The 24,756-nt window shown below is 36.4% G+C and overlaps 1 protein-coding gene across 1 annotated transcript in view; it reads left to right on the forward strand.

Moving 5' to 3' along the window:
* Positions 1–24,756, forward strand: part of DLC1 (DLC1 Rho GTPase activating protein) — a 196,094-nt gene that overhangs the window by 53,432 nt on the left and 117,906 nt on the right. The window contains exon 4 of the mRNA XM_058024395.1: positions 17,778–17,811. Coding sequence (XP_057880378.1) covers positions 17,778–17,811 — 34 coding nt within the window. The remainder of the gene's footprint in view (positions 1–17,777; positions 17,812–24,756) is intronic.

Consider the following 24,756-nt stretch of genomic DNA (forward strand, 5'->3'; position numbering starts at 1 on the left):
CCAGCAGTAGCTACTAATGAGTAAATGTAGTATTGATGCCATTTGTGATATAATAAAATCTTTAATGCATATTTTTATTAGCTGTACTATATATTTGGACAGTTCACAATTTTTCTACAAATGTAATCTTTATGACAGTGATAGAACTTTAGAAAATATCTCATTCCTGCAAGATAAAGGCATTTCAGTATAGTCCATGAAGAACATAAATTGCATTAAAAAGTTCTTCAAAAGCTCTGGAATTTTCAGTGATTCTCATCATTATTTTATATACCAAAGCAGAAAAAGAGAAAGGACATATGTACCCCTGGAGCAGCAGTGAGTTGAAGGGGCTGAATATTTTGGAAATTATGATCTTCTTTAGAAGGAAAGTGGAAATGGGGAAATGAGAAGGATGACAGCAGTTCATGTTTCACTAAAAATTAAAAGACTAAACAGTTAATGAAGAAAAAAACATCAAAATATTTTAGATAAAAAAAATTAATTTAAAAAAGCTGTATTTAGTAGTGTTCAGGATTATGAGAGCCTAGATGCTTCAGAAAAATACTCATAAGGTAAGAGTCACAACTGTGAGAAAAGTCACAACACAGGAGGCTGGAATCCTTCACACTGTTCTTCATGAGGGTCATGGCCACATACATCAGCAAAGCTTTCTCATTGACTATTCCAAGTGCTTTCAGGGCTGTACTCGTTTGCTGGGTTATCTGAAAATGGTTGAAATCAGTCAAGATCCCAATGTTCTCAGAATAATTAGAATGTTATTTATGTGACACAAATGATCATTTTCCTTGTACTGCCACATCAGTGTGAATGAGGACTGTTGCTTTATGCTGGTTACATTCCTTCGGGTGTATGGGTAATTATTCTGCCCTGTTTGTACAAGATCTTGCACAATGAGATTGTGGTCCCTGTCTGTGGCTTTTGAGTGCTTCAGTAATACAAATATTGTTGTCACTACTTAAAATACATTTCTTAAGTGTAATCATGTCTGATCTCAATGAGAACTAAAGCAAAAATACAGCAGGCTACCAATATCACCATTATTCTTATTTTTTCAATTGCTGCAAGTATGGTGTTTGATTTCAGTAACAGTCCTATTTCAAGAAGGTTTCAGTCTAAAGACCAAGGTAAGGCAGCTCACACTAAGAGAGAGACAAAAAAAAATCACAGAATTGGTAATGAGTAAAACATTTTAAAAAATAATCTCTCACTGTCTTGTCTTCAAATAACAGTGGGCTAGAGGCAGCATTTGACATGGAAAGGGACATAATTGCTGGATGTAATGACTGACTGTATTTGACAAAATAAGCCAGTGAACAATGCATCTATGGGCATGTTTTTGATCCCGGAAAGAAGGCATTCTGTGAGAAAGAAACAAATAAACATGGTCACAGGCTTTGACAGAGTTCAGAACACAAGCAGGGAATAGAACAATAGCAATGAAGGTATGGAATTGCACTGTGTCAGGTGAACTATGAAGGTGATGATTGATAATTTTCATCTTAAATTGGTGGGTGTTGACTATCTCTACAAATGAAAATCAAAACCGTTTTAGACAGCAAATACAATGAATAATTTATATTTAATGTTATGGAAATGGCATAAACATATATGAAAAGCAGCATTTGAGAAACATGTGATATGTGGCTATGATGGGAAAGTGTATATGAAGAATTAGGTAAAAAGTTTTAATGCAAGACCTTTTATGGATACATGATGGATTGAGGAATTTATATTAAAAAATGGTCTGCACATAATTTTTCCTAGTTTGAAGGGATGTTTTAGGTTCCCTCTCCAGCAATAAAGAGTAGATTTTTTCATTAATCTATGTGAATAAATTATATCTTTATCTTCTTCCACACATCATTGTCATCTTCTACCAGATTGTCTTTAAGATTTACTTGGAAAAATAACACAAATTTATATTTTTTTGCTGTCTGGTGATCTATTAGCAAATTATATCCCAAAACCACTATCAATATAACCTTTCAAAATGAGAAATTGACTCAGTTCTTCCCACTGGTAAGTCACCTTCCTGTGTGAATCCACATGGAATATACAGCTTCCATAAAATGCATGGGAAATTCTTTCTTAATTCCTGCTGAGGTCTGTGTGGTTATCTGAAGTTCCCACAGAAGCTGTATGAGCTATTAAATCTCTCCTTACTGTTTTCACTGAATTCTGATAGCTAGAATCACACTGTTACTGTGCTTTTGTCCCATGGATTGTGCATGTGCATGTATGAAGCTCCCACTCTTGCAAGCATTGGTGCAGGTCAGCTGTAACATCCAGCACTGGGAGCTCTGGTGTTTACCCAGCCCTTCATTTCCACCTCTTCAACAAACACATCTGCTCTGTCAGTTTCTCGATACTCTGGAACTGGCTGTCTCTCAGCTAAATAAGATTTTCCCAAATAGTGCAGCTGTCCTTCCACTAAAAGGCAGTATGTGAGGAAAATTTTACCTGTTCTGCCTGTCACTCTCCCAAGTCTTAGCCGCATCAGCTGCTCATTAAAACCATACTGATCCCACTGTGCTAGAGAGCTGTGTTCCTCACCTGCAGGAGGAATTCATCCAAATGAGAGAGACATTTAATTGAAGGATTCCTGCTCCACTGCCTATTTTATTTTGGACCAAAGTTATTTTAAAAGATGTTGGTAATTTCATTTATAGATAATGGGTAAGTTGTTAACACCAAACACATATACAACACGTGTTGTATAACACATAGAAAATAATTCCATGTAATGAGACCTTAAATTACTCTGAAAAAATTACTTTCAAGTAGAATAATAGAATCATTGAGGCTGATCATCTAAGATTCAACCAGGAATCTAACATTGCAAGTTCCCCCACTAAACCATGTCCCCAAACACTAAATCTACTACATGTTTTTTGAACGCCTACAGGAGTGGCAGCTCCACCACTTCTCTGAGCATCCTGTTCAAATGCCTGACCACACTTTCAGTGTGGAATTTTTTTTATTTTTCTTCAATCTAAATCTCCCTTGGTGCAAATTGAGACTATTTCATTGCTTGTTATTTGGGAGAAGAGGCAGATCCTCACCTTGCTACAGCCCCCCTTCAGGTAGTTTTGGTATCAGAAGCTGCATAATGCTACTAGGCATTTTAAAAATAGGTTCAAGACTTTTTTTAACCTGGTTCCTCTAACTAAGAACTACAAAGGCTAATAAATTGTTTTATGATTCCTTTCTATAGCTGGCAGTAGGAAATGTACTTTGTCTTGTTGGATTTTTGACTTGGGTGACAGAAGTCTTTCTGAGCATGAGGTGGCTCAACAGTTTACTTCCTTCTCACATGAGGTACAACATGACACAGGCATATCATGACCCTTCTTTGATGGGGTACATTCAGTTGGTTCCCAGGCACCAAAATTGGTTCTCAAACTTTATTTCAGTAGCAGGTTGTAAAACTGACAGGGCAAATAAAGCAGCTGATGAAAATGAGATTGAATGGACCAAGGAAACATCTACATCTTTAGCATTTGAAGTCAGAAAAGATATGGGAAGGTAGTCTTCAGTGATCTAGGAAAGGATTCAGTGCTTGCCAAAGTCAAGGAAGGCTTCCCACTGATTTCTCTTAAGTTTAATTAACAAAATTATGGTGGTAGATCAGGGTTTTACATGGGATCATGGTCAGTGATAATTCCTGCAATAGTTCATTTATCCACTAGTAATTCAAATTAAATAAATACTCACAGATGGAATTGAGGTCAATTTTGTAATTTCAGAAGTAAATGCTTTTATAGTATATCCTATCTTTCATTCCTGGCAAGCACTTGGGAATCAGCCGAAAGTATAGCAAGTGGTTTGATAACTGTTTGTAGGAATGTGGAAAGGATATCTAAGAGTGAGTGGCTTTTAAGTCTTGCCAGCAAAGGCATAAGAAGATTGAGTCATTTGCTACGGAATGCAATTGAAAGTTCAACCTTGTATTTCATTAATGGCAAAAGAACAGTTAATTGTGACACCATATACAAGGGAAAGTTGCAGATTGGAATCATCTCAAGTCTTTAAAACAAATTAGGCTACTTCCTAGGGAACAAGATTGGATCCATCTTTCCATGTCTTTGGAAAGATGCGTCATGATTTCAGAAGTCTCTCTTGTTCCAACAGTTCCCATCCACTGTAATTTCTTTCTTAGGTTGTGAAAAGATTGAGGTTTGTTCATGAGTCAGTATGTGGGCAACTTCCTTACTTTAGTTTTTCAGGAAAATAAGAACTAAAATAAAAGCTCACACTTTATTTCATCACCTCTAGGCATTGGAACAAAATTATTATCCCCGGCTAGTCAAGGGTTTCCAAAGGATAAAATACAGGTTAGACTTTTGTCTGGAGCTTTCATCACAAATAGAAATAAAGTACAGACCAGAGAAGCCCAGGGACGGTATGAAGACTCTCTTCTGTTTAGCATGCAACATTATTAAACAAATCTACAAGAGACTCACTGGATACAACCAGCTGAAATACTGATTTATTTTTCTTTCCCTTCATCATAATGTCCTATACAAAATTGTCTTCCTTTTTCTATCTGGCTTATTTAAAGTAATTTAATAAATTAATTTACTGCCAAATACTTTCGGCTTGCAACCTGAACCTGTCCTGTAGACTGCATGTTTGAAATGCATGGTAGATATTTGTCTATAAGACATAAATGTCAGAATAGCTGCTCTCTTCTACTTTGTTTCATGCAATTTTTGTGAGAGGGAAAGAAAATAGAGAAAAGAGAGAAGGGAAGGGAAGGGAAGGGAAGGGAAGGGAAGGGAAGGGAAGGGAAGGGAAGGGAAGGGAAGGGAAGGGAAGGGAAGGGAAGGGAAGGGAAGGGAAGGGAAGGGAAGGGAAGGGAAGGGAAGGGAAGGGAAGGGAAGGGAAGGGAAGGGAAGGGAAGGGAAGGGAAGGGAAGGGAAGGGAAGGGAAGGGAAGGGAAGGGAAGGGAAGGGAAGGGAAGGGAAGGGAAGGGAAGGGAAGGGAAGGGAAGGGAAGGGAAGGGAAGGGAAGGGAAGGGAAGGGAAGGGAAGGGAAGGGAAGGGAAGGGAAGGGAAGGGAAGGGAAGGGAAGGGAAGGGAAGGGAAGGGAAGGGAAGGGAAGGGAAGGGAAGGGAAGGGAAGGGAAGGGAAGGGAAGGGAAGGGAAGAGAAGAGAAGAGAAGAGAAGAGAAGAGAAGAGAAGAGAAGAGAAGAGAAGAGAAGAGAAGAGAAGAGAAGAGAAGAGAAGAGAAGAGAAGAGAAGAGAAGAGAAGAGAAGAGAAGAGAAGAGGAGAAGCTAACTACATTGTTGAAATCCTTTAAATTTTACAATTCATGAGTATGTTAACTTGAAAAAGAAATAGGAATAACAGGAAGTAACAATTTTCAGCACTTTCAGTACTTTTTAATCAGTGATGGTCTGAACAGTATCTAACTGCTTTCAGAATATTTTTTATTTTAATACAAGCCAGAAATCTGTAGCTCCAGCAGCTTTTCTAAAGCTTTATATGAGAGAACAGAATAGTTGTAGAGGCTATTCTGAAGAGCCCCTCTAGAAATGAAATACTAAACCAATCTTTTGTGACAACTTTTCCTTAGTCTCAACTTCCTAATAACATAACTGTGGAATTTTCAGTATAGGACAAAAAGAAATATCAGGAAACTTGCTGCAATATATTTGTTTGCATGCCGGGGTTTTTTCCATGTGTATAGGAACAACTTATGGTTTCTCCAGAACTAGATGCTTCTAGTGCCAGGATTTCAGGACTGCTCTGTTAGGAATATTTAGGTTTCATAACACTCATACCAATCAGGAGAGCAAGTGTTAAAATATATGGTATTTTGTGTGGTGTTTACTAAGCTGAAAGTTTGGATATTTTAGTCCTGTTCAAATGTAGCTTTGAAGCTATGTACATTTGTAAATACTGTCACATTCTCAGAAACCCACGGAAATTTCTTATTACTGCTTTATTGCAACATCATCTCCTGCTGCTACCATTATTTGTTTTCTTGATATCTGTGGAAAATACTTCAAGACAATCTGTCACATCTGCAGCAACTGTAAGGTTATATTTTGAGCCACCCTCTTTTTCCTGCCTGGATTTCAGGCTTGAATTTGTGCATTTCTTTGAAGTCTTCACAAAAAATTCTTGCACTTTGTAGGACTCAGTGCACATAGCAGGAGATTTATCAGCTTCCAAAGGTTCCCAATCCTTTGCATCTTAGGGAACTCCCTGAAATATCACTGATTCCAGTTTTCATAGAATTTTATCTTTTCCTCAGCCTGGGTGCAGAACTGCTCTTCTGTGTTCAGTGATGCTTGGCATTATCTTCTCAGCCATTTTGTCCTGCATCTAAAAGGAGCATCCAGATTCCATTAAGAACTAAGAACAAATTTGTTCTGCCACATTCTAAAAACTCCAAGAGACAAGATGGTTTTGAACTAGATACCTTAGCTAAAGATGTCTGTTTTAATGGCTTGGCAATTTTGAATTATGTTAGTCCAAACTGCTTTCAACCCATTTCACAGTCTGTTCTTCCAGCTCATCCTTCTAGCTTTCAAATAAGGCTGCTTTGGGAGACACTGTAGAAAATTTTTTTGAAAGTTAAGGTATATTATCTGCTCTCTTCTTGTCCATGTAGCCTGTGATTTCATCTTGAAAGATAAATCAGGTTGGTCAAGGATGATTTGTTCTCAGTAAATTGTTGTTTGCTCCCAATTGCCTTCCTGCAACTCATGTCTTTGGTAATGGATTCCAAGGTCTGCTCTGTGGTCTTACTCTGGTCTAAAATGGGCTTACAAGCTTAGAGTCATTGCTTTCTTTGAATAGAGGTGTAAGTCTTTACCAGGAACACCCCAGAGCTGTCATGGTTTTCCACTGGTGTAGGTTTCCTTGCGATCCTGTCAGCCATCTCCTTCAGCATGCCTGGGTAGATTTCCTTTAGTCTCACAGGTTAGAATACGTTTAGTTTCTCTAAATAGTCCCTAGCCTGTTGAGTCCTCACATCTGGATGTTCCTTTCTTTTCTAAAACATGTTGAGATTGTGAGGTTAGGGAGTAAGATTGGACTATGGAAAGTGATCAGAGTGGTGCAAATTTTGACTAGACTAGAAGTACAAAATATTGGAGAAATAGGCATTAAAAAGGCAGACTGAAAAATCTTGATCTAATTTATCTGTGGGTTAGCTTATCACAGCTATGACCAAATTACTTTGAAAACAGGCAAATATAAATAAACTTTCATTTTATACCACTGTTTTGAGAGACACAGCAAGTTTTGCAAGCTGCTGCACGCACAGCCCGTTCCTTCCTGAACTGAGTTCAGGTCTCAAACACTTAGTTTGAAGGTCTAAAGTACATGGGTGGCCAAGGATATTGCATTCTCCCATTCTTTCCAATGAAAAACAGGCACTCATACAAGAATTGGTACAGTGTTGTTGTTTTGTTTGTAGTTTGGACGGTTTATTTTCACTAAGCCACGTTTCTGCTTACTTTGCTGCCAAGACACAAGAAAGAAATTGGGTTTTTAAAAAGACATATCTACACTTCCTGAAGCCAGCCTGGAACTTAAATTTACATGCAAAAATAAGGATTAAGATGGGTAGATACAAAATTTTATATTTATTTTACTCATATAAATCTTCCAACAAAACCTTCCTCATAAAAATTACAACTATTTTGTCATAAATCTACTCCAGCAGTCAGCAGACTATCTGCTTTTTTAAAAACACCTTTTTGTGTGATGAAATGGGATTTGCAGACTTTTAGAGTTTTTTGGACTATTGTAATGGTCAGGATTTTTAAATGCTTGTGAAAAATTGGTTCTAGAAGAGTTGAGTGTGAACATAAGATTCAGTCAAGAGTGTATTGGCAGAAAATGCTTCATACTTGTAATAGTCCCTCTTAACTAAAATACAGAATAATTCAAACTCTCCTCAGGGAACTGGTATTGTTATGAAAGGCAAACGTATACTTGGACTCATGTGTGCTGTTTCCCTCTGGAAAGTTTTGAAAGCTTAGAAACTGTGAACTATATTTTTGTAATAAGCCACACAAAGTTTGGGAAAGTTGGAAAAATTCAGGAGGAAACCGTACTAGCAAGGCATGATCCTGGGGAAACACAGGAAATGCTCAGCACTTCACAGAATTGGACCCTCTTAGTACTCTCAGGATCTGCAGTGCATCTGTCTGCACGCCTGAGTGAGATTTTCATGGGAATAGCGTGGGAACACAGACATTGATGAGATACTTCTTTGCTCAGAAACCAAAAATAAAATTCAGAACAAAATAAATAAAGCAATCTTGAAAGAAAAACAATTTTAGAACTTCTAGAAAAGAAAGGAGTTTAAAAGGGCTCTCTTCATAGTAAACGTAGAAATTAGTAAAAGTTTTGATAGCAATCCTGCCTTTTAAGAGTAGATTTTTATTACTTTTTATGCCTATCCATACATGCCTACACAGAACTGTGTCTTTAAAAAGGAAACAGACACAATACAGACAGGAAGTTTATGAGCCAGGTTGCCCCATCTTGAGGCTTCACTTACTACAGTTCTGTATTGCGCTCTGTGTCAGTAACAATTTCTTTTTCCCATGAATTAGAAATGTATCATGTATAGAAAACAAAAATGTTTGGAATTTATGTTAGATAAATGAATGGCAGTATTGAATCATCTTTTGAGTACCTCATAAAAGAGTTTATAAAATAAGGATTTTTCAGATAAATCATATCCTTCACCACCTCTACTTGGCCATTCTTTAAATACAATATTATTATACCTGTTAAATAAAAATTGCAATATCATTTTTATACATCACGGTGATATATGGAGCTGTGTCTACTCTAACTCTCACCGATTCTAAAAATCAAAGTCTTATAAACAGCTGAACTAAAATATGGAACTTCCTGCTGAAAAACATTTTGATATCAGAATACAAGCTACAGAAATACAAAGCATGCTAGATTATTTAGAAGAGAAAAGCTTAGTTATTGTAAGAAAAAGATGTATATGTTCAAAAATAAGATTAATTAACTTTCTTATTTGTAAATCTTGCAAAATACTACACTTTTATGCATGAGACATAGAAAAGTCTATCATGACAATCAGAATATTTGCAGAACTGTTTTTTAGGCACTCACAGGTTAAAGTATTCTTGTTCACATTTTAAAGATGAGAAAAACTAGATGTTTGTAAGATTTTTAAGTGGCAAAAAAGATTGTCAGACTATTGATGCATTAGGGGCAGACGATGACTGTCGCCAGTATTCTTGCTCTAAAAAAGGAATAACTACTCTGCCATCTTACCCATGCATTAAGCTCATCCTAACTTTAACCTGCAGCACATATAGCTGATTATTAAGGTGATGAATGGAACCCAGAATCTCCTGCAGTCAGGTGCAAAGCTCCTCCTTCCTCCCAGCTTTTTACAGTATGTCAGCAGCATGAGCAAAACTTCCCAGATGTATTTCTCTTGGTTTCTGCATTTTTATGGCAGCAGAAATCCCAGTTTGGCAGATGTTACCTGAGAATAAAATGGAATTACTGCAGAGATGGGAGACATGAAGGGTGTGTTTTGTCTGTGCTGGTGTCTTTCCATGTAGGTATGTACCAGGAGAGGTTAGTTCAGGCATTACTCAGGTAAAGAAGGTGTTAGAAGTCCCTGAAGATGTAGTAGGATTGGTCACATCACAGACCTGGAGTAGTCATCTCACAGTAGTACTTCCAACTGAGGAAATTACATGGCAGATGAAACATATATTTCTCTGATTTATTAACTGTATCAGAAGAACCAAGTATTGGGGGCTTTGAGCAGAGGAAATTTGATATTCAGTTTGACCAGAGTTTAGATATTAAAATAGAAATAATTGGATTTTTTTCCCAAAGAAAGGAAAAGGGATTAGGTTTTTAGCATACAACAGCTGTGCTGATGAATCTTTTGTTTTCCAAAGAGGATTTTCAAGGGCTTGGGATATTTTTTAGAAGTTTCATTTTTATATATGGCTTTTTAAAAGCTACTTTGCATCCTTTCCACAGGCTCTCTTTGGAGTCAAAGCTCCTATTTCTTTTCAGAAAAATATAGTTTTCATGTTTACTTGTTACATGATTTTGTTTCTTTTTTTTTCTGTCATTGGGCTGTTTTCACAGATTTCTATTTTTCACCCAAAAACTGTGGATTTGATTTACTGACTTTGTTCCCCAAAACCTTGGCAAATATTTAAATATTAACAGACAAATGGTATGCAAAGGGCTAAAGAACTTGTTTCAGTTCATCTCTTTTTCTCTTGAATGACCTAGAAACATACTGACTTAGTAAGGTCACACTATTGGTGTTTGGTTATTTTTTAAGCTCATGCTTGTTACATGTGCATGTTGAAGCATGAACAAGCTGAGATTCCAAGAATATGGACAAATAAGTAAATAAGGTCCTGGTAACATGTTTTAATTTTTATTCCCCTCCTTTTTACCTCCACCTCCTGCCTGAGATAAAACCATTTCCATCCTGTGTGTTTCTAGTCCTTGTCATTTTTCTTCTCATTGTGGAAGAAAATAGGGTGGTTTATGTTAATCTACATTTCTCTATCTTCTAGTAAACCAAAAAGAAATATGATTATTATCACATTTATCAGGATTAGTGATAACTTACTCTCTTATGCTCAGCCCTGCTACCTTGCAAAGTTAGATGTACTTTTTTCCTCAATCAAACACTCTCTCGATGTTCCCAAACCCATCACTGTTTCTGTCAGGTATGCTCCTCCTCTCCTGTCTCTATCATCCCATGATTAGCATCACATTTTTGTGACTGTGCAGCTTTCTGAGCAAAGAACTGTGAGGCTCTGCAGAAAGTAAAGGTTTCATCATCATAGAGGAAATGTAACTTTTGTAGTAATTTATTCTTTTAGGCCTGAAATAAAGCTCAAGATCAAGAGCCTCCTGAAGGATCTGCTTTAGATCCTTTCCCAGCTGGTCTAACAAAAGTAATATCACAGTGACTGAATACCCATGAGACCGTAAGCATCAAGATTCATTCCAAAACATACATACCATGTTTTAAAAACCACCTTCTTGGGATTTGCTTTTTCTGTTTATTTAGTTAGAGAACTCCAAACAGTTGTAATAGACTGCTGTAGCTAAAAATGGGAAGAGGCTCTGCAGCTGGGATTATCTGCAGAGATTCAAGAGCTCAAACTCACACAGGATGAATCTCAGTAAATCTCAATAGATGCTGCTCTCACAGTAGGTGTCAGCCGCTGCAATGCTCTACAACTGATTTTCTTTTGCAGAACTTAAAGCTGAACACAGTGAGGTCTCTTGAATACCAATCCTTCATACATAATGTTCCAGAAACTATTGCTGAGTTATGGCCACTAACCTCAGTAATATCTGAATCCAGGAGAAAAACATTAGTGGAATACAAAAATGTAGATAGCAATCAACCACTGAATTTGGGCTGAGTGTCAGAAAGATTATTAGAATCAGATTGCACACTTACATAGCTGATGATTTCTACAGCTAAGCTTTTGTCAATTAGCTCATGAAGATGCAGCATTGGTGTTATAGATTCTGGAACTTTCAGCCACGAGGTGAGCTTCCTCATTTTCATATCTGCACCCTTCAAAATTAGTAAGAGTGACTTGCTTTATCAGGATGAAGGGCAAAAGACTCCTTTGTTTTCTCTGAGGAGGCTAAGGAAAGACAGGAATTGCACGATTTTAAATTCCATTTATTCTGCAAGTAGGTGCCCACAGTTCATTTGTGACTTGGACTCATCATGTAACACATTTTAGCTTCTATCATCACATGATACTATGAATTTTTTATTTATATGAAACATGTTCTAAGGTTGTTAGTATTATACATAAGGGGATGAGTAAAAACTGAAATCACGTGGGATTTCTGTCAGCCACATAGAAGCATTCCACAGACTCCAGGGCTTTAAGACAAAATCACATTTGTAGACATTACATGATGTTGAAGCTAATGTGAAACATGAGACTCTAAATATCTTTTACTGTTGTCTCATAGAGCTGCATGCCTTCTGGTTCAGTTTTGCCAGTGTTGCAGGGTTTATTGATATGTTTGTTATTGTAAAAGGTTTTATAAGATAAATATTAGCCAAGAAGTTACTTGTGAGCTTGGGAAAAAGCTCTCTGTGTAAATTAATCTTAATAGAACAGCTGGTGATTGATGAAAAACACGAGCACTCTTAGGGCTGCTCCAGTTCTAGACATAGTGTGTCACATCTCAGCTTTGGTGTTAACATTCAAGTTATGGGGTTTTTTAGGGAAGAGATACCTATATTTGAGGGAATGGAAGGAAGCACGGATTTTTGTTATTACCAAAAGCTATATAAGCGTTCCTTAACATTGAGTTAAAATTTAACTGACTCTATTTTCAGGTGTTGTCTGTCCATCCCAGAAAGTAGAGGGCAGTTTAAGTGGAAATCAAATTCCTTATTTCATTAACTCCTGTGAAGTTTAACCTTTGCTTTTATTTCAAGTTGTGTCCTTACATATAAAGAAGTTGAGGTCTAGCAATTGCTAATTTGAAAAAAAGATTGTTTCTCACAAAATGTGGCAGTAACTCAGGCTATTCAGGAATCCCCAGATGTTGCTGTGAAGTCTTTAGTATCCCTATCAAGAAAGAAATTAATTCTTTATTCTGGCCAAACTCTACTTAATGGTCTGGACAAGCTGCAGACAGGCTTTTGTCTTATCTGTCATATGAACCAGCTTCATGTGGCCCTGGCAGATTTCAGAGCATTGGGAGCTCACCCTGATCCATGGGAAGTCCATGATAACACCAGACAGAGCACAAGGCAGTTATCCTGCATCTTTGTTCTGTGTTTCCAATCCAGCAAGTCACACTCTGCCAGCTGAATGACAAAGACAGAGGAAATTATCAGACCACCCCAAATGAAGGCTCTTGGCAATTGCCTCATGGAAGGAAAGCTGCCAACCAACCAGCACTAATTAGAAGAGGTCTCTGTGCATGACCTGAGTGGCATAAAGAGGCTCAAGAAAAAAGAAATATCTAGTCAGAAGATGAAGTATATGGAGACTGGAGGACAACACATGCAGGCAAGCATACAGCTTTGCACTTCCACTAGAATTGAACTCATAGTGTTGTCATAACCTTAGCTAGACACATCTGAATGTGACATTAATTTCTTTTTAAAAATGAGATAATTGATTCAGCTTTGTCGCTGGGTTGACTTTAATTGCCTTCCGCTCTACTCTTCAGTAAAATTAAAGACCACAAAGAAAGAAATTGCTAAATTCCTCTTCTAAAGCTGTTCTATCCTGAAAGTTGATGGTTTTATTTTTTCTTTCCTCATCTAGATGGAAAAAAAAAAAAAAGTTTTAAAAACTGACAGTTTAATAAAATGTTTTGTAAATAAGTCTGAATGATAAACTAATCAATACTGGGGTTTTTTCTATAGTATTGCTACTATTGTTGTTCAATGCAAATACTAAAATTTTATGGTACTTTAATTAGAATTTTTGAAAGGGTTTTCTACATGCTTACTCTCTTAATCTGATTCATTAGCATGAAAGGCTTTAGTTCCAAAATATCAGAATTTACCAGTAGAGATACTTATTCAGTGTTTTGGTGTAATGGGGATATATTACTGAGAAAAAATCTGCTTATGGACTGCAGTATTTCCCAATTCCAAACCATCTGATGATCATGGAATTTTTTCTTTTGTAAAACAGCCCAGTTAATTTTTAATTGCTACTTATCCAAATTTTAAAAATTGGCACATACCTTCTGAATAAAATAAAATTAAAATTCTATTAATCCAGAACATACTCTGTTTAATGATAAACTGAATGATGCTTAATTTTTTTTTTCTGTCTAAACATTTTTGACATCAGTTTTCAGCTACAAACCACATCTTGCTCACTGAAATAGAATTCTCTGTCTGGGGAATGGACATATCAAGAGCAGTCTTCCAAGAAGGGCTTGGGGATGCTGTGAGACATGACCCAGCCATGGGCACTCACAGCCCAGAGAGCCAAAGGTGTCCTGGCTGCTTCCAGAGCGCCGAGGGCAGCAGGGGAGGGAGGGGATTCTGCCCCTCTGCTCTGGTGAGACCCCACCTGGAGCACTGTGTCCAGCCCTGTGTTCCCCAGCACGGGAAGCACATGGACCTGCTGGAGCCCAGACCAGGCCATGATGATGGTGAGAGGGCTGGAGTACCTCTCCTGTGAGCAAAGGATGAGGAAAGGCTGAGATTGGTCAGCATGGAGAAGAGAAGGCCTCATTGTGGCCTCAAGTACCTAAAGGGGGCTTATAAGAAAGATTAGGAAAGATAAGGAAAGAAAGATAAGGTTTACAGGAAAGAGGGCACAATTTTTGGCGGGCGACGGTATTGAAAAGAGGGTGGATTTAAATTAGATATGAGGAAGAATATTTTTAGAATTAGGATGGTGAAATGCTGGAGCAGGTTGCCCAGAGAGGTGGTAGATGCCCTATCCCTGAAAACATTAAAGGTCAGGTTGGACTATGCTCTGAGCAACCTGAGCTAGTTCAAGATGTCCCTGCTCATTGTAGAGGGGTAACCTCTAAATGTCCCTGCTAGCCGCCCAAACAATTTGATAATTCTATAATTCCATAATTCTATAGTTCTATAGCATTTTACATACATTTTACAGTCACATTTACACACACAGTACATTTTCAGTGGCACAGTTGCAATACAGCAAGGATGCACACAGAAATTTCACATAACATTTCAAGATTTTCATAACTTAAAAATCCCATCCTCTAATTTGGAAGAAAAAGCTGAATATATTTCAGCTAGTTTTCTCCTCTTTTTCTCTCCTTTTTTGTTTGCTTTTCTTTCTTGGTGCTGCTAAGAATGCATACTATTAGAAACATAGAAAGAAGCCTGAGATTGGGAGATGTTTATTTAAATCTTTGAAGGGTATGTGTCTGTTTTTTTCCAAAACACATGTGATCTGATCATACAGAAATTGTTAGTCCAGTTCTTCAGTTCTGTGAGGAGAGTGAGAAATAATGTGAAGTTACAGTGAACCCATCTGGTCAAGCAGGAAAATCTGGTTTAATTGCTCTATTGCCAGAAATGTTAAATCACTTCCTGGGAACGCCATTCATTTGGAACATATGGAACTCATTGGAAGGTCTCCAGTGAATTCAAAACTGTACTGAAGATGAGAGCATTTCTCATAAGTAACAATCATGTTTTCCCACTGGGCAGCATGTAAGCAGCATGTGTAGCTGTATTAACAAAAAACTAAACAATAGGAGGACTGTCTGAGATCTTGTTCAACAAGATTTACTCATGGTTTACTTTAAATTTTCAAGAGATGCTATGTCTATTTAGGCTTCTTTCTTTCAGCATTTGAGCAGCAAAAGACTGTCCTGATGAAAATTTTAGCTCATTTTACATCTTAATTGAGAAGTAGTGCACTCTAGAAAGCAGGTATTTGAAAGCAATCTACCTCACTCTGCCTTTCAATTTTCTGGAACTTAAAGTGCTTCTTCATCCTACTAAACAGAAGCAGAAATTTTGTGACTTCCACATCTGTCCTGAGGCTTGATGATTTTATGTATTTCCTGCAATTAAACTCTAGCAACATTTAAAAATGCCATTTAACAAATTCACTAAAATGTATATTTCATTGTACATTAACAGGTTTTAATGATCATCAATTATAAATACTGTATATTTCCAGGAAATAAATTGATGTGACCAACGGCATTATTAACAATATCTAAATCTGATATGCCAATATGAAAAATCTACACATTGATGTGAATGACAATGACAGTATTTTAGCAACAGTTCATTCAGGCTAAAGGCACTGCCAGGGACTCACAGTGCAGTTATAAACATGACCAAAGACCATTCAAGTTTATCATAAAGCCAGCAGAAAATTATCTTCTTCTCTTTGTCATTATCATATCCCCATGGAGTCCTGAAACTGCTTCCCCTCAGCTGTTCCTCTTGGCTTTGCATTTAGGGCTTCCAGAGGCTGTCCCCATCAAATTGTTATCTCTTTTCCATGACACAGCTTATGATTTCAGTGCAGACACTCTTGGTTGCCACATCTTCAGCCACCTCAGTGTTCTCTAAGCTTTTCTTAGAGGAAGCCATCATACCTTTTGTAGCTAACAAAACTCAACAGTGAAGCATGATGTTAACCTGTTCCCATCTTTCCTCCTTTTGTCCTGACCCTCCCATGTGATTCACTCTAATGTTCTCTCTTTCTTTCTTGTGCCACTGAGGGTTTTTTTTCCTGTTTGATTGCTTGTTTCTCACCTTCTCTTTACAAAATTCTGTCTTTACAAATTTCCTTCTTGGACTAATGTGAATAGTGAATCTCAGATTTTCTTACTTATCTTAGCCAGTGAAACCACTTAAGTGTGGAAAAGAGAAGAAAATAAATACTCATTTTCAAAGTTATATGAACATTTTATAAAAATTCATATATTATCCACTTTTTCTTTCTTGAAACTAAGACCTTGATTCACTCTGTGATTTTATTGTTTCTTTGGCATGTTAATTTTCCTCAGTCTGTGTTTGCTCAGATTTTGTTGCATTACTCATTCTTTTTCTGAACAAATATGTTTGTAAAATGCAAGGAAAATGCTTTTCCAGGAAGAGGCTATATTTGTTTTGAATAATATTAGTCTGGTTGTGTAATATTTTTAAATGTCAAAATCAACCAATGCACATTTAGCTAGAGAGAATACAGGTGAAACAGAAAAAATCACAAAAGCCATATATTAATGTATAGTACCTAAGACATGTTCTAGTAGAAATTTTGTTGAAATTTGATCCAGAAAGTTCTATGAAGCACTATTGCATATAACAAGACAAATCAAATTAAATTAAAATTGCAAAGTCTGTTTTGAGAAATTCTATAGCAAATCTGAAGCTGGTTGCTTTATTTCTGTCCATATCTACCCTTTTTCTTTTTCTTTGAATCTGCAGCAAGAAAATCTGCTGAATAAAGGCTAGGATAACATAAGTAGAAAGGAGGTAAAATTGATACCTTAACTCAGTAACTCAGTATGCAGATCTGCATACATTGTATACCCAATCCAATTTCTCATCCAACCTTTATAACCTCTATCCTATATGCACATTTTAAAATTCTTTCTTTTGGCATATAATTTTCACTTTACTGTTCATTCAATCTATAATCTCTTTTTTTTTTAGGGCAAATACACTCAGAAAGTTCTTCTATATTAGACTGAGAGAAAATTATAATATGAAACAAAATTTGCATCCATTGCAAAAAAAGAAGTCTCATACAATTTCCCAAGTCCAGAAACAATTACAGCCAATATGAAAACAATTCTGTTACTTGTCTCTGAAAATTTACACAAAAAGTAAGAAATTGCTATATTATACAGCAGCACATATTTGAGCCTACGAAAGAGAAATTTGGCATTTCTGTATAATCCCCAGCCACACAGATTTTGTCTTCCTCTCTCAAAATTATGAAGTAATTTCCCAGTGAAATTTTGTGATTGTGTGTTCTTAGGATGATTATTTCAAAATGTAATCATAGTATCTTATTAACTCCATCTCCTCCCTTCTCTACTAGTCCTTTCTACTGGTAATTACTTTTACAATAGATTGTAAGACACTCAAATGGGAGCTGTATGTTTCTCTCCAGAGTGCTTAACGGTGAGACTGCAGTTTTTCCAGATCTTCTAGACACTCACAACATTTACCTCAAGATTTCATAATGTTTCCCTAATTTGGTATCCCCTAAATAGTCCCTAATATTTTTTAATAGTGGTATTTTTTTTTCTTTCAGGCTATGCCAGTTATTTCAGAGAAGGAGAAGGCTGGTGAGTAAATATTTACTCATTTTCTCATTTCCTTATTGTATTTGTTTTTGGAATACCCTGTTGCTTAACTAAGTGATAAAAGACAGGCTTCAACTGGGGGCTTTCAAACGTATAGGATTGCAGATTTGACCAGTGTCTATGTAAAGGCTATCTGTTGTTTCCTGACTAGGGTAATTTCTCTTTCTAAAATGCAGTCCAGTTTTCTGTGTCATATTTATGAGGATGGTTGAAACTGTCTTACAAAGTTGAATTGCAGCTCCTCCTTACACATCAGTATTCCTGTAGTTAGTAACTTGTTATTTGGTGTTAACATGTATTACAATTTATTAGATGTCTCAATTAACCAACACGGATGCAAATGGGTTTTCTCGAGTCAGTTGAATTTGACTTTTGATTTGGTGTAAACTTTACTGTCTATCTTTATATATGGCAAGAAATTTCAGTTACCTGGAGTATTTCACTGGAGATAATAACATTTGTTTTGGCTAAGTACTTCTAGAATATTGAAAAACTGCTTTTCTTTTCTTTTCTGTTATATGTGCCCTCTGAACACTATGTGCTTTGGTGCTGCTGTGTGAAATCTATTACTGATTGCCTGCTAGACACTCTCAAATTCTTGTGATAAACACTGGGGAACTCAGCACTATTGCTCTTGAGAATCACTGTTGGTTGCTTGTCTTTTAATTTAATTGATAATTTGTTACTGTACTCTGAATATAGCTTGAATATCCAAATGCCACATGGCATTCAGATTTATGTCTGATTTTTATTGTTGATGTTTTCTTGCATTACCCTGGTTCAGATTGTTTCTTCTCTTTTGCTTATTAGGGTAGAAGAATAGGTTAAAAAATGTTTCAGAGAAAGTCCACAGTAACAGTCAGTACTATAAAAGCTGTGGAGCTGTCTGCTCAGAATGTTACTTTAGCTCAGAATGTTGAACGATGTTCAGAAATAATTCCCAAACTCTGACCCATGTTTATTAAGATTTTTATTTATAGATTTCATAGGCAGCATTATTTGGTGTTTCTTTTTCTGAGGTTGTAAATTATGTCAAAACATACAAACTGATTATAGTTATATATAACTGGCCATACCATTTGTAGCTATTTTCAAATAAAACTCAAAGATCTATGCTTCATCTTTTGGTGTCAAAACTACCTATGATGTAAGTGTTGGTAATAATATAAAATGAATGTATTTATTACATAGACTTTATAACCTGTACATATGCATATAAGGCTATCTCTCCTTTCCTTCTTTCTGGTCAGACTCCTGTGCTATGTTTTTCTGTGTACAGTATTATATTTAATCTTACAAACATTAAGTGGAAGTTCATGCCATATGATGTCAGTTTGCTGACATTTCCATGCATATGAGCACAAGCTAAACTGAGAATGAATATATGGTTGCCTTTTAATCAGTTTTGGCTTTAATTTAACTCTACAGCTCAGAAGATCCTGAGATTATGATGGGTTATTTTGCAATAGTGAGAATTCATGAGGGAGATGATTATTAAGATCAGGCCTAATCACTTGGTTCTAGGGGCAGGAAGTGTTATTTTAATTAAGTGCAATTTGATCTTGATTCAGGCAGTCAGGTCCCATGTTTCGCAAGGTAATTTGACAGTGTTTGATCATTGCTGCTTTCAATACACCAGAATAACATTACCTATAGTCATGAATGACAAAGACATACCTAAGGTGTGAAAGCCTTCAAAATAATAGAGTGTATTTTCTTGTCTGCTCTAAGAGGACAAAAAGAAATGCTAATTTTGATATTTATTTGGAAATACCAACAATCGAAAGTTTTCTAGTTTATATTATCACAAGCAAACCAAAATGTATCACAAAATATTACAGAACAAAAAGAAGTTGTTTATTTTATTGCTGGCAGAGCTTATAACTTTGCAGGTAAAGAGACTGGATGGCATTGTATTACAATTGGATAGAAATGCATTCAAAATTTCTAGTGAAACATCTTCTCTCATTTTGAGAATTTGAACTAATATTCTCTTGTAAGTCCCTCTTTTCTACTTACTAATATTTGATTCCATCTGGGACTGGAATAAGAAATACAATAAAGTAGAAAGGTTGTTATTACAATGTTTCTGGTTTAGAAATTTTATATATACAGAAATAAACCCCTGTTTTAACCAGACTTTTTATTCTGTAGACTCCAGACATCTTGATATTTCAAATGTTTTTCCTATAGGCAACCAAACATTTAGATCCTTAAATGGACTAAGCTGCTTAAGCAGCTTAGAAGTTCACACATTACTGATCATGTTTATAGCATTTTTTAATCCTTGAAATGAAATATTTTTTCAATCTTATATATTTTCCAACAAGCAGTAAGTTTTGACATCAAACGCAAACTCCATAAGATGGAGTACTTATCAAAAAAACCAAAACACTCACATACCATTTTTAGGTTTGGAGCAAAGCCAAACATCTGACAACATTGTTGCTTATGCCAATTAATAGTTCAAGAGTTGCATAACAAATTTTTTTAATAGTGGAAAGCGCCGTAAAACACACAATTGCAAAGTGCCTTTGGCAAAAATCTATAAATGATCAGTATATTGAGCAGAACAGTGGTCATGCCTAAACACCAGCCCAATTGCTGCCACTTGTGTGAATTGGGGCATTGCAAATGAGGTACTGTGGCATCAGCTAGTTCTGAGTAATGCATTTTTAAGAAGTCTCAATATTGTTGACATTTCTGGCAATGTTGAAAAAATAAATCTTTCAAAATAATATTTTGAGGTAGAAGTTAAGATCAAGCAGTATGCACAGTCAGAGAAAATGGTGGTTCAAGCCAAGAGATGACTCAGGACAAGTAATGTTGGCGCCTACATTAAGAATGCAAGCCAGAAACCAAATTCAAAACACAATTTTTTCAGATTCATCTGTTTTCCTTTTGAGTAAATTACATATTTGCATGCCTTTGCTCACCTTGCTGACTGTTGTGATTTATGTTCTCCAATTCTGTACAAAAACTGTGAAGATATTTGAAGGATGGAGAGTTTAGCACACCTGTCAATAATGTGTCAGTTTGTAGTGTTGACTCCATTTATAGTCTAAAAATAATCAGCATCTGAACCTTTGGTTCACATGGCTGTATATCAGCATCTGTTTTACTGATGTGATTCACATATGAGACTTCATGAATGGTATCAGTTAACTCTCCTCTAACTGCAGGCTCGAGACGGCTCTGACACACACACCAATATTCAGTACAATGAATCCACTGTGAGCTTCCCAACTCAGGGCTTCTGTTTCTGGAGTAGTGTTCCCAAAACAAAGGTGGAATGACTTTAAGCCAATATTAGAATATTGCCTAAGTCTCTTTGTGTACCTGCTTCATGCTTTCCCAATTTATCCTCAAATATTTGTAGGGAATAGTGAACTCTGTGGCTTAGAAACATTGCTACAACAGAGCCAGTGGGAGAGGCAGAGCAAATATCCACATCTGGTCACAGGCGAGCACAGCTTATTTCTCTTGAGGTGATGGAAACTATGTGCTATCAATAAACAGGGTAGAAGGTTTAGTCTAGCCCTAAACAAATTTTAAGTAAATATTAACACCATTGGTCCATAATGTTCAGCATTATAATATATAAGTTCTTTTAAGTGAGAATAGGAATTGAACATGCTTTTGAGTTTTCATGACGCTATCAAAATATTCCCTTGTGCTTTAAAAATATACTGTGGGAAAAGTGCACAGCCTTTTTGGGTAAATCTCAGTATTCTCTCTAACTATCAAGTTAGAGAGATCTACTTCAGCACAAATAAAAGTGTCAGACCATGATATGTAGTACAACAGATCTGATAGCCCATTTCACACTGTGTTTTGATAATCAGCAAGACAACAAGAGGATAAAACATGAAGCACAGTAAAAAATAGCAGCATCAGTGGATCTCTCGCCAGCATACAGTTCTTGAAAGCTCCCCAGTGTCAGTATTAAAATATGGGCCTAGCAGTGAACAAATCTTTCTTTTTTTTTTTTTCTTGCATCTATTCTAGATTTCTGGCAAAGACAGTATTTAATGAAGTACAGGTTCTATTCTCCTTTGGTGTTAATTTTCCTGGTTGTCTTTTGATTCAGAAGGAAGATAATACAGAGGTGATTAAAGAGGCCTTAATGAGAGGGTTTTTCCTCTCCCAGGCTCTTACTGTCAGTGTCAGGCAGCAGAGGACACTTGGTGCACAGCCCCATGGTGAGATGAGCTGCAGAGCAGGAGGTGATGGAGTGATGACAAGGTGGGTCGGCTGTCTGTGAGGACTCACAGCAGGAGGACCTGGAAAATCCAGTACGATGGGTTCACTATCATGCAACCAGGCACATAAAAGACCAAATGCCTGACTCATTAGGTAGAGGGCTTTTCATTCCATCTCATTTAACTGCAGCTCTAATCAAAAGGGAAAAAAAAAGAAATCTTCACTAGATTTTACAAACTTATTCTAGATCCAGAGAAAGCAATTCTTTCTCTGAGCAGTATTCACTAGATGCTCTGTTTTCATAAAGTCATTAAGAGTTCATGCATATAATAAACTGTTTTGAACCTAGAGCAAACATTAAAAAATTCAATTTGGCTACAAGATATTAATTTCCAAATAAACTGGAGAGAAATACAAGGTAATTGGCACAGTTACTAGTTTTCTGGCTGCCTTACAATAACTCTAGCCAGTATTGTAAAATAAACTAGGCAAAATGAATTATTAATTGTTCCATTTAGCAATTGTTTTATCTGGTTTTAGAAGAACAGTCTTAGTAGGGTTTTTGTGAGACCTTAGTATGAAGTACTAGCTTTTAGTTAGGTAATCCTTTTTTATTGTCAATGTTGCTACAGTTATAAAATTTGATGTTTGTTTTCTAAATAACAATGTCAGGGGAGCACTCATACTTCAATTTGTCATACTGAAAAACAGTTCTAGAAGCTCTGCTAGAAAATGCATGGATAGCTGCCAAACACTAATAGATGTTAATAGATACAGTTTTATTCCATTGCTATTCATTTTATTATTAGAAAAAAATGATGATGTCAAGAGATCCTGAAAGCTGACCTTTTGTGTTAAGATTCCTAACAATTTTTGGTTCTTTGGTTTTCTTTATTTTTTTCTAAATGCAGTAAAATAGCTCATGTCAGGATTTTTGGTATTTTTTTTAGTGGTTTATTAACCACACACAAGTGTAGTTGTTCTTCTGAATAAATTACTTCACTTTTAAAAGTCATACCATATTCACTGGCATGTGGACATAAACATACAAACTTTAAAATCCACATAGCACTGTGTGAAGCCAAAGGTGCTGTTGCAATTTTCTTTATGTTTTGGAGGAACCAGGAGGTCCTAGGACTGCAGCTTTCATATAAAAGTCCCCTTTAAACCATGCTAAATGCACTAGAAGCAGGATTATGCCTAAAACTCCTCATGGTTGCTTCTCACTTTTGCTAGTCTTAAAGACTGCAGGTTAGGGCTGGGTAGTGTGAATGCGCTCTGAGGGAGCCAGTGATAAGAAGGCTGTGTACCATTGGAGATGGACACAAAAGTTCAGGTACCAGCCTGGACAGGAAAACAGGTGTTTTATGGAAGGCTAAAACTATTTCCATTAAATATTTTATAGTGATTAAGTACATCTGCAGTATCTGGGAACTAGCAGAACCTGTTGTGCGTAAAATTTCTTAGTAAGCTTCTATTTTCTTTTCCCACCTGCTTTGTGGAGAAAGTATGGGCCATTAGTATGGACCTGCATTTACATTTTTTAGAAGAGCTTCTTAAGTCAAAATATGCTGTTGTTATCTTCAAAGGAGTTAAATTTTTTCAAATCTTTAATATAATATAATTTACTTACATCTTTAAATGCTTAGAAAAAGAAGCTTAACTGAATTATTTCAGGCTAGGCCATTATTTTTACATTGTATTATACATACATACACTTTATCATATTCTTAAGGGTATTTTTAGTTATAATAGCTTTCTAGGCTCTTTGATGATTTTGTTACTTGTGGAAATAACTTTAAATATTTTTTTGATAAATATTCATATGTCCTTTTTCATTTTAGAGGAGACAGGCTGCGCCCAAGTATCTTATATTCCTGTGGTGAGCAATCAAATCTTGATTTCTCTGCCAGTTTAATGTATTTTCTTAAGTAACAAAATTACCTTATTCAAATCAAGATAGTTCCCTGATAGGAACAAAACTTTATATAATACCAGCTGAATGATTACTGCTCCCAGCCACCATGCTAAACCTTTCAATCCAATGTGTTTCTAAGGCAACATGCGCTTCCCTATTTAATACAAGAAGTTTTTATCACAGAAATTATGTGACTATAAAAAACTCCAAGAAATAGCATTATTTTAAAGATATTTGATATTAATAATATTTAATCACAGATTTATATATTGTAAGAACAGATTTCATCACCTATTAGTGAAGCACAATTAAACAAAGAATAACTCTCTTTGGACGTTCTTTCTCCAACTGTGTGTTCAAACAGGCCAGGCCTGAGTTCAGACTAGATTACTCAAGTCTTAGACCAGTCCAGTTCTGAAAATTTCCAAGAAGAGAGCCTCTGCAACCTCTGTAGGCTATGTGCTCCTCTGCTGTCTTGTCTTCACAGAGGAGACATTTTCCTGATGTCCAACCTGATCCTTTCTGCCTTCAGCTCTTGTCTCCTCTATTGTCATCCTCACATGCACAATATGAAGAGCCCAGCTCCATCTGCTTGTTGCCTACTGGGGAGCTGCTGGTAGGACCCCAGAAGCCATCTCTGCAGGCTGAACAAGTCCTGCAGGCTCAGCTCACAGGCCGAGTGATCCAGACCCTGCCCCGCTTGGTGGCTGTCCCCTGCACATCCCTTTTACCAATGTTCTTCTTGCGCTGGGAGGATCCTGAAACTGGACTCACTGTTACAGGTGTGGTCTCACAAGCACTGCATA

Source organism: Melospiza georgiana, chromosome 5 (genome assembly GCF_028018845.1).
Source record: "Melospiza georgiana isolate bMelGeo1 chromosome 5, bMelGeo1.pri, whole genome shotgun sequence".
In the NCBI taxonomy this organism is placed as follows: domain Eukaryota; kingdom Metazoa; phylum Chordata; class Aves; order Passeriformes; family Passerellidae; genus Melospiza; species Melospiza georgiana.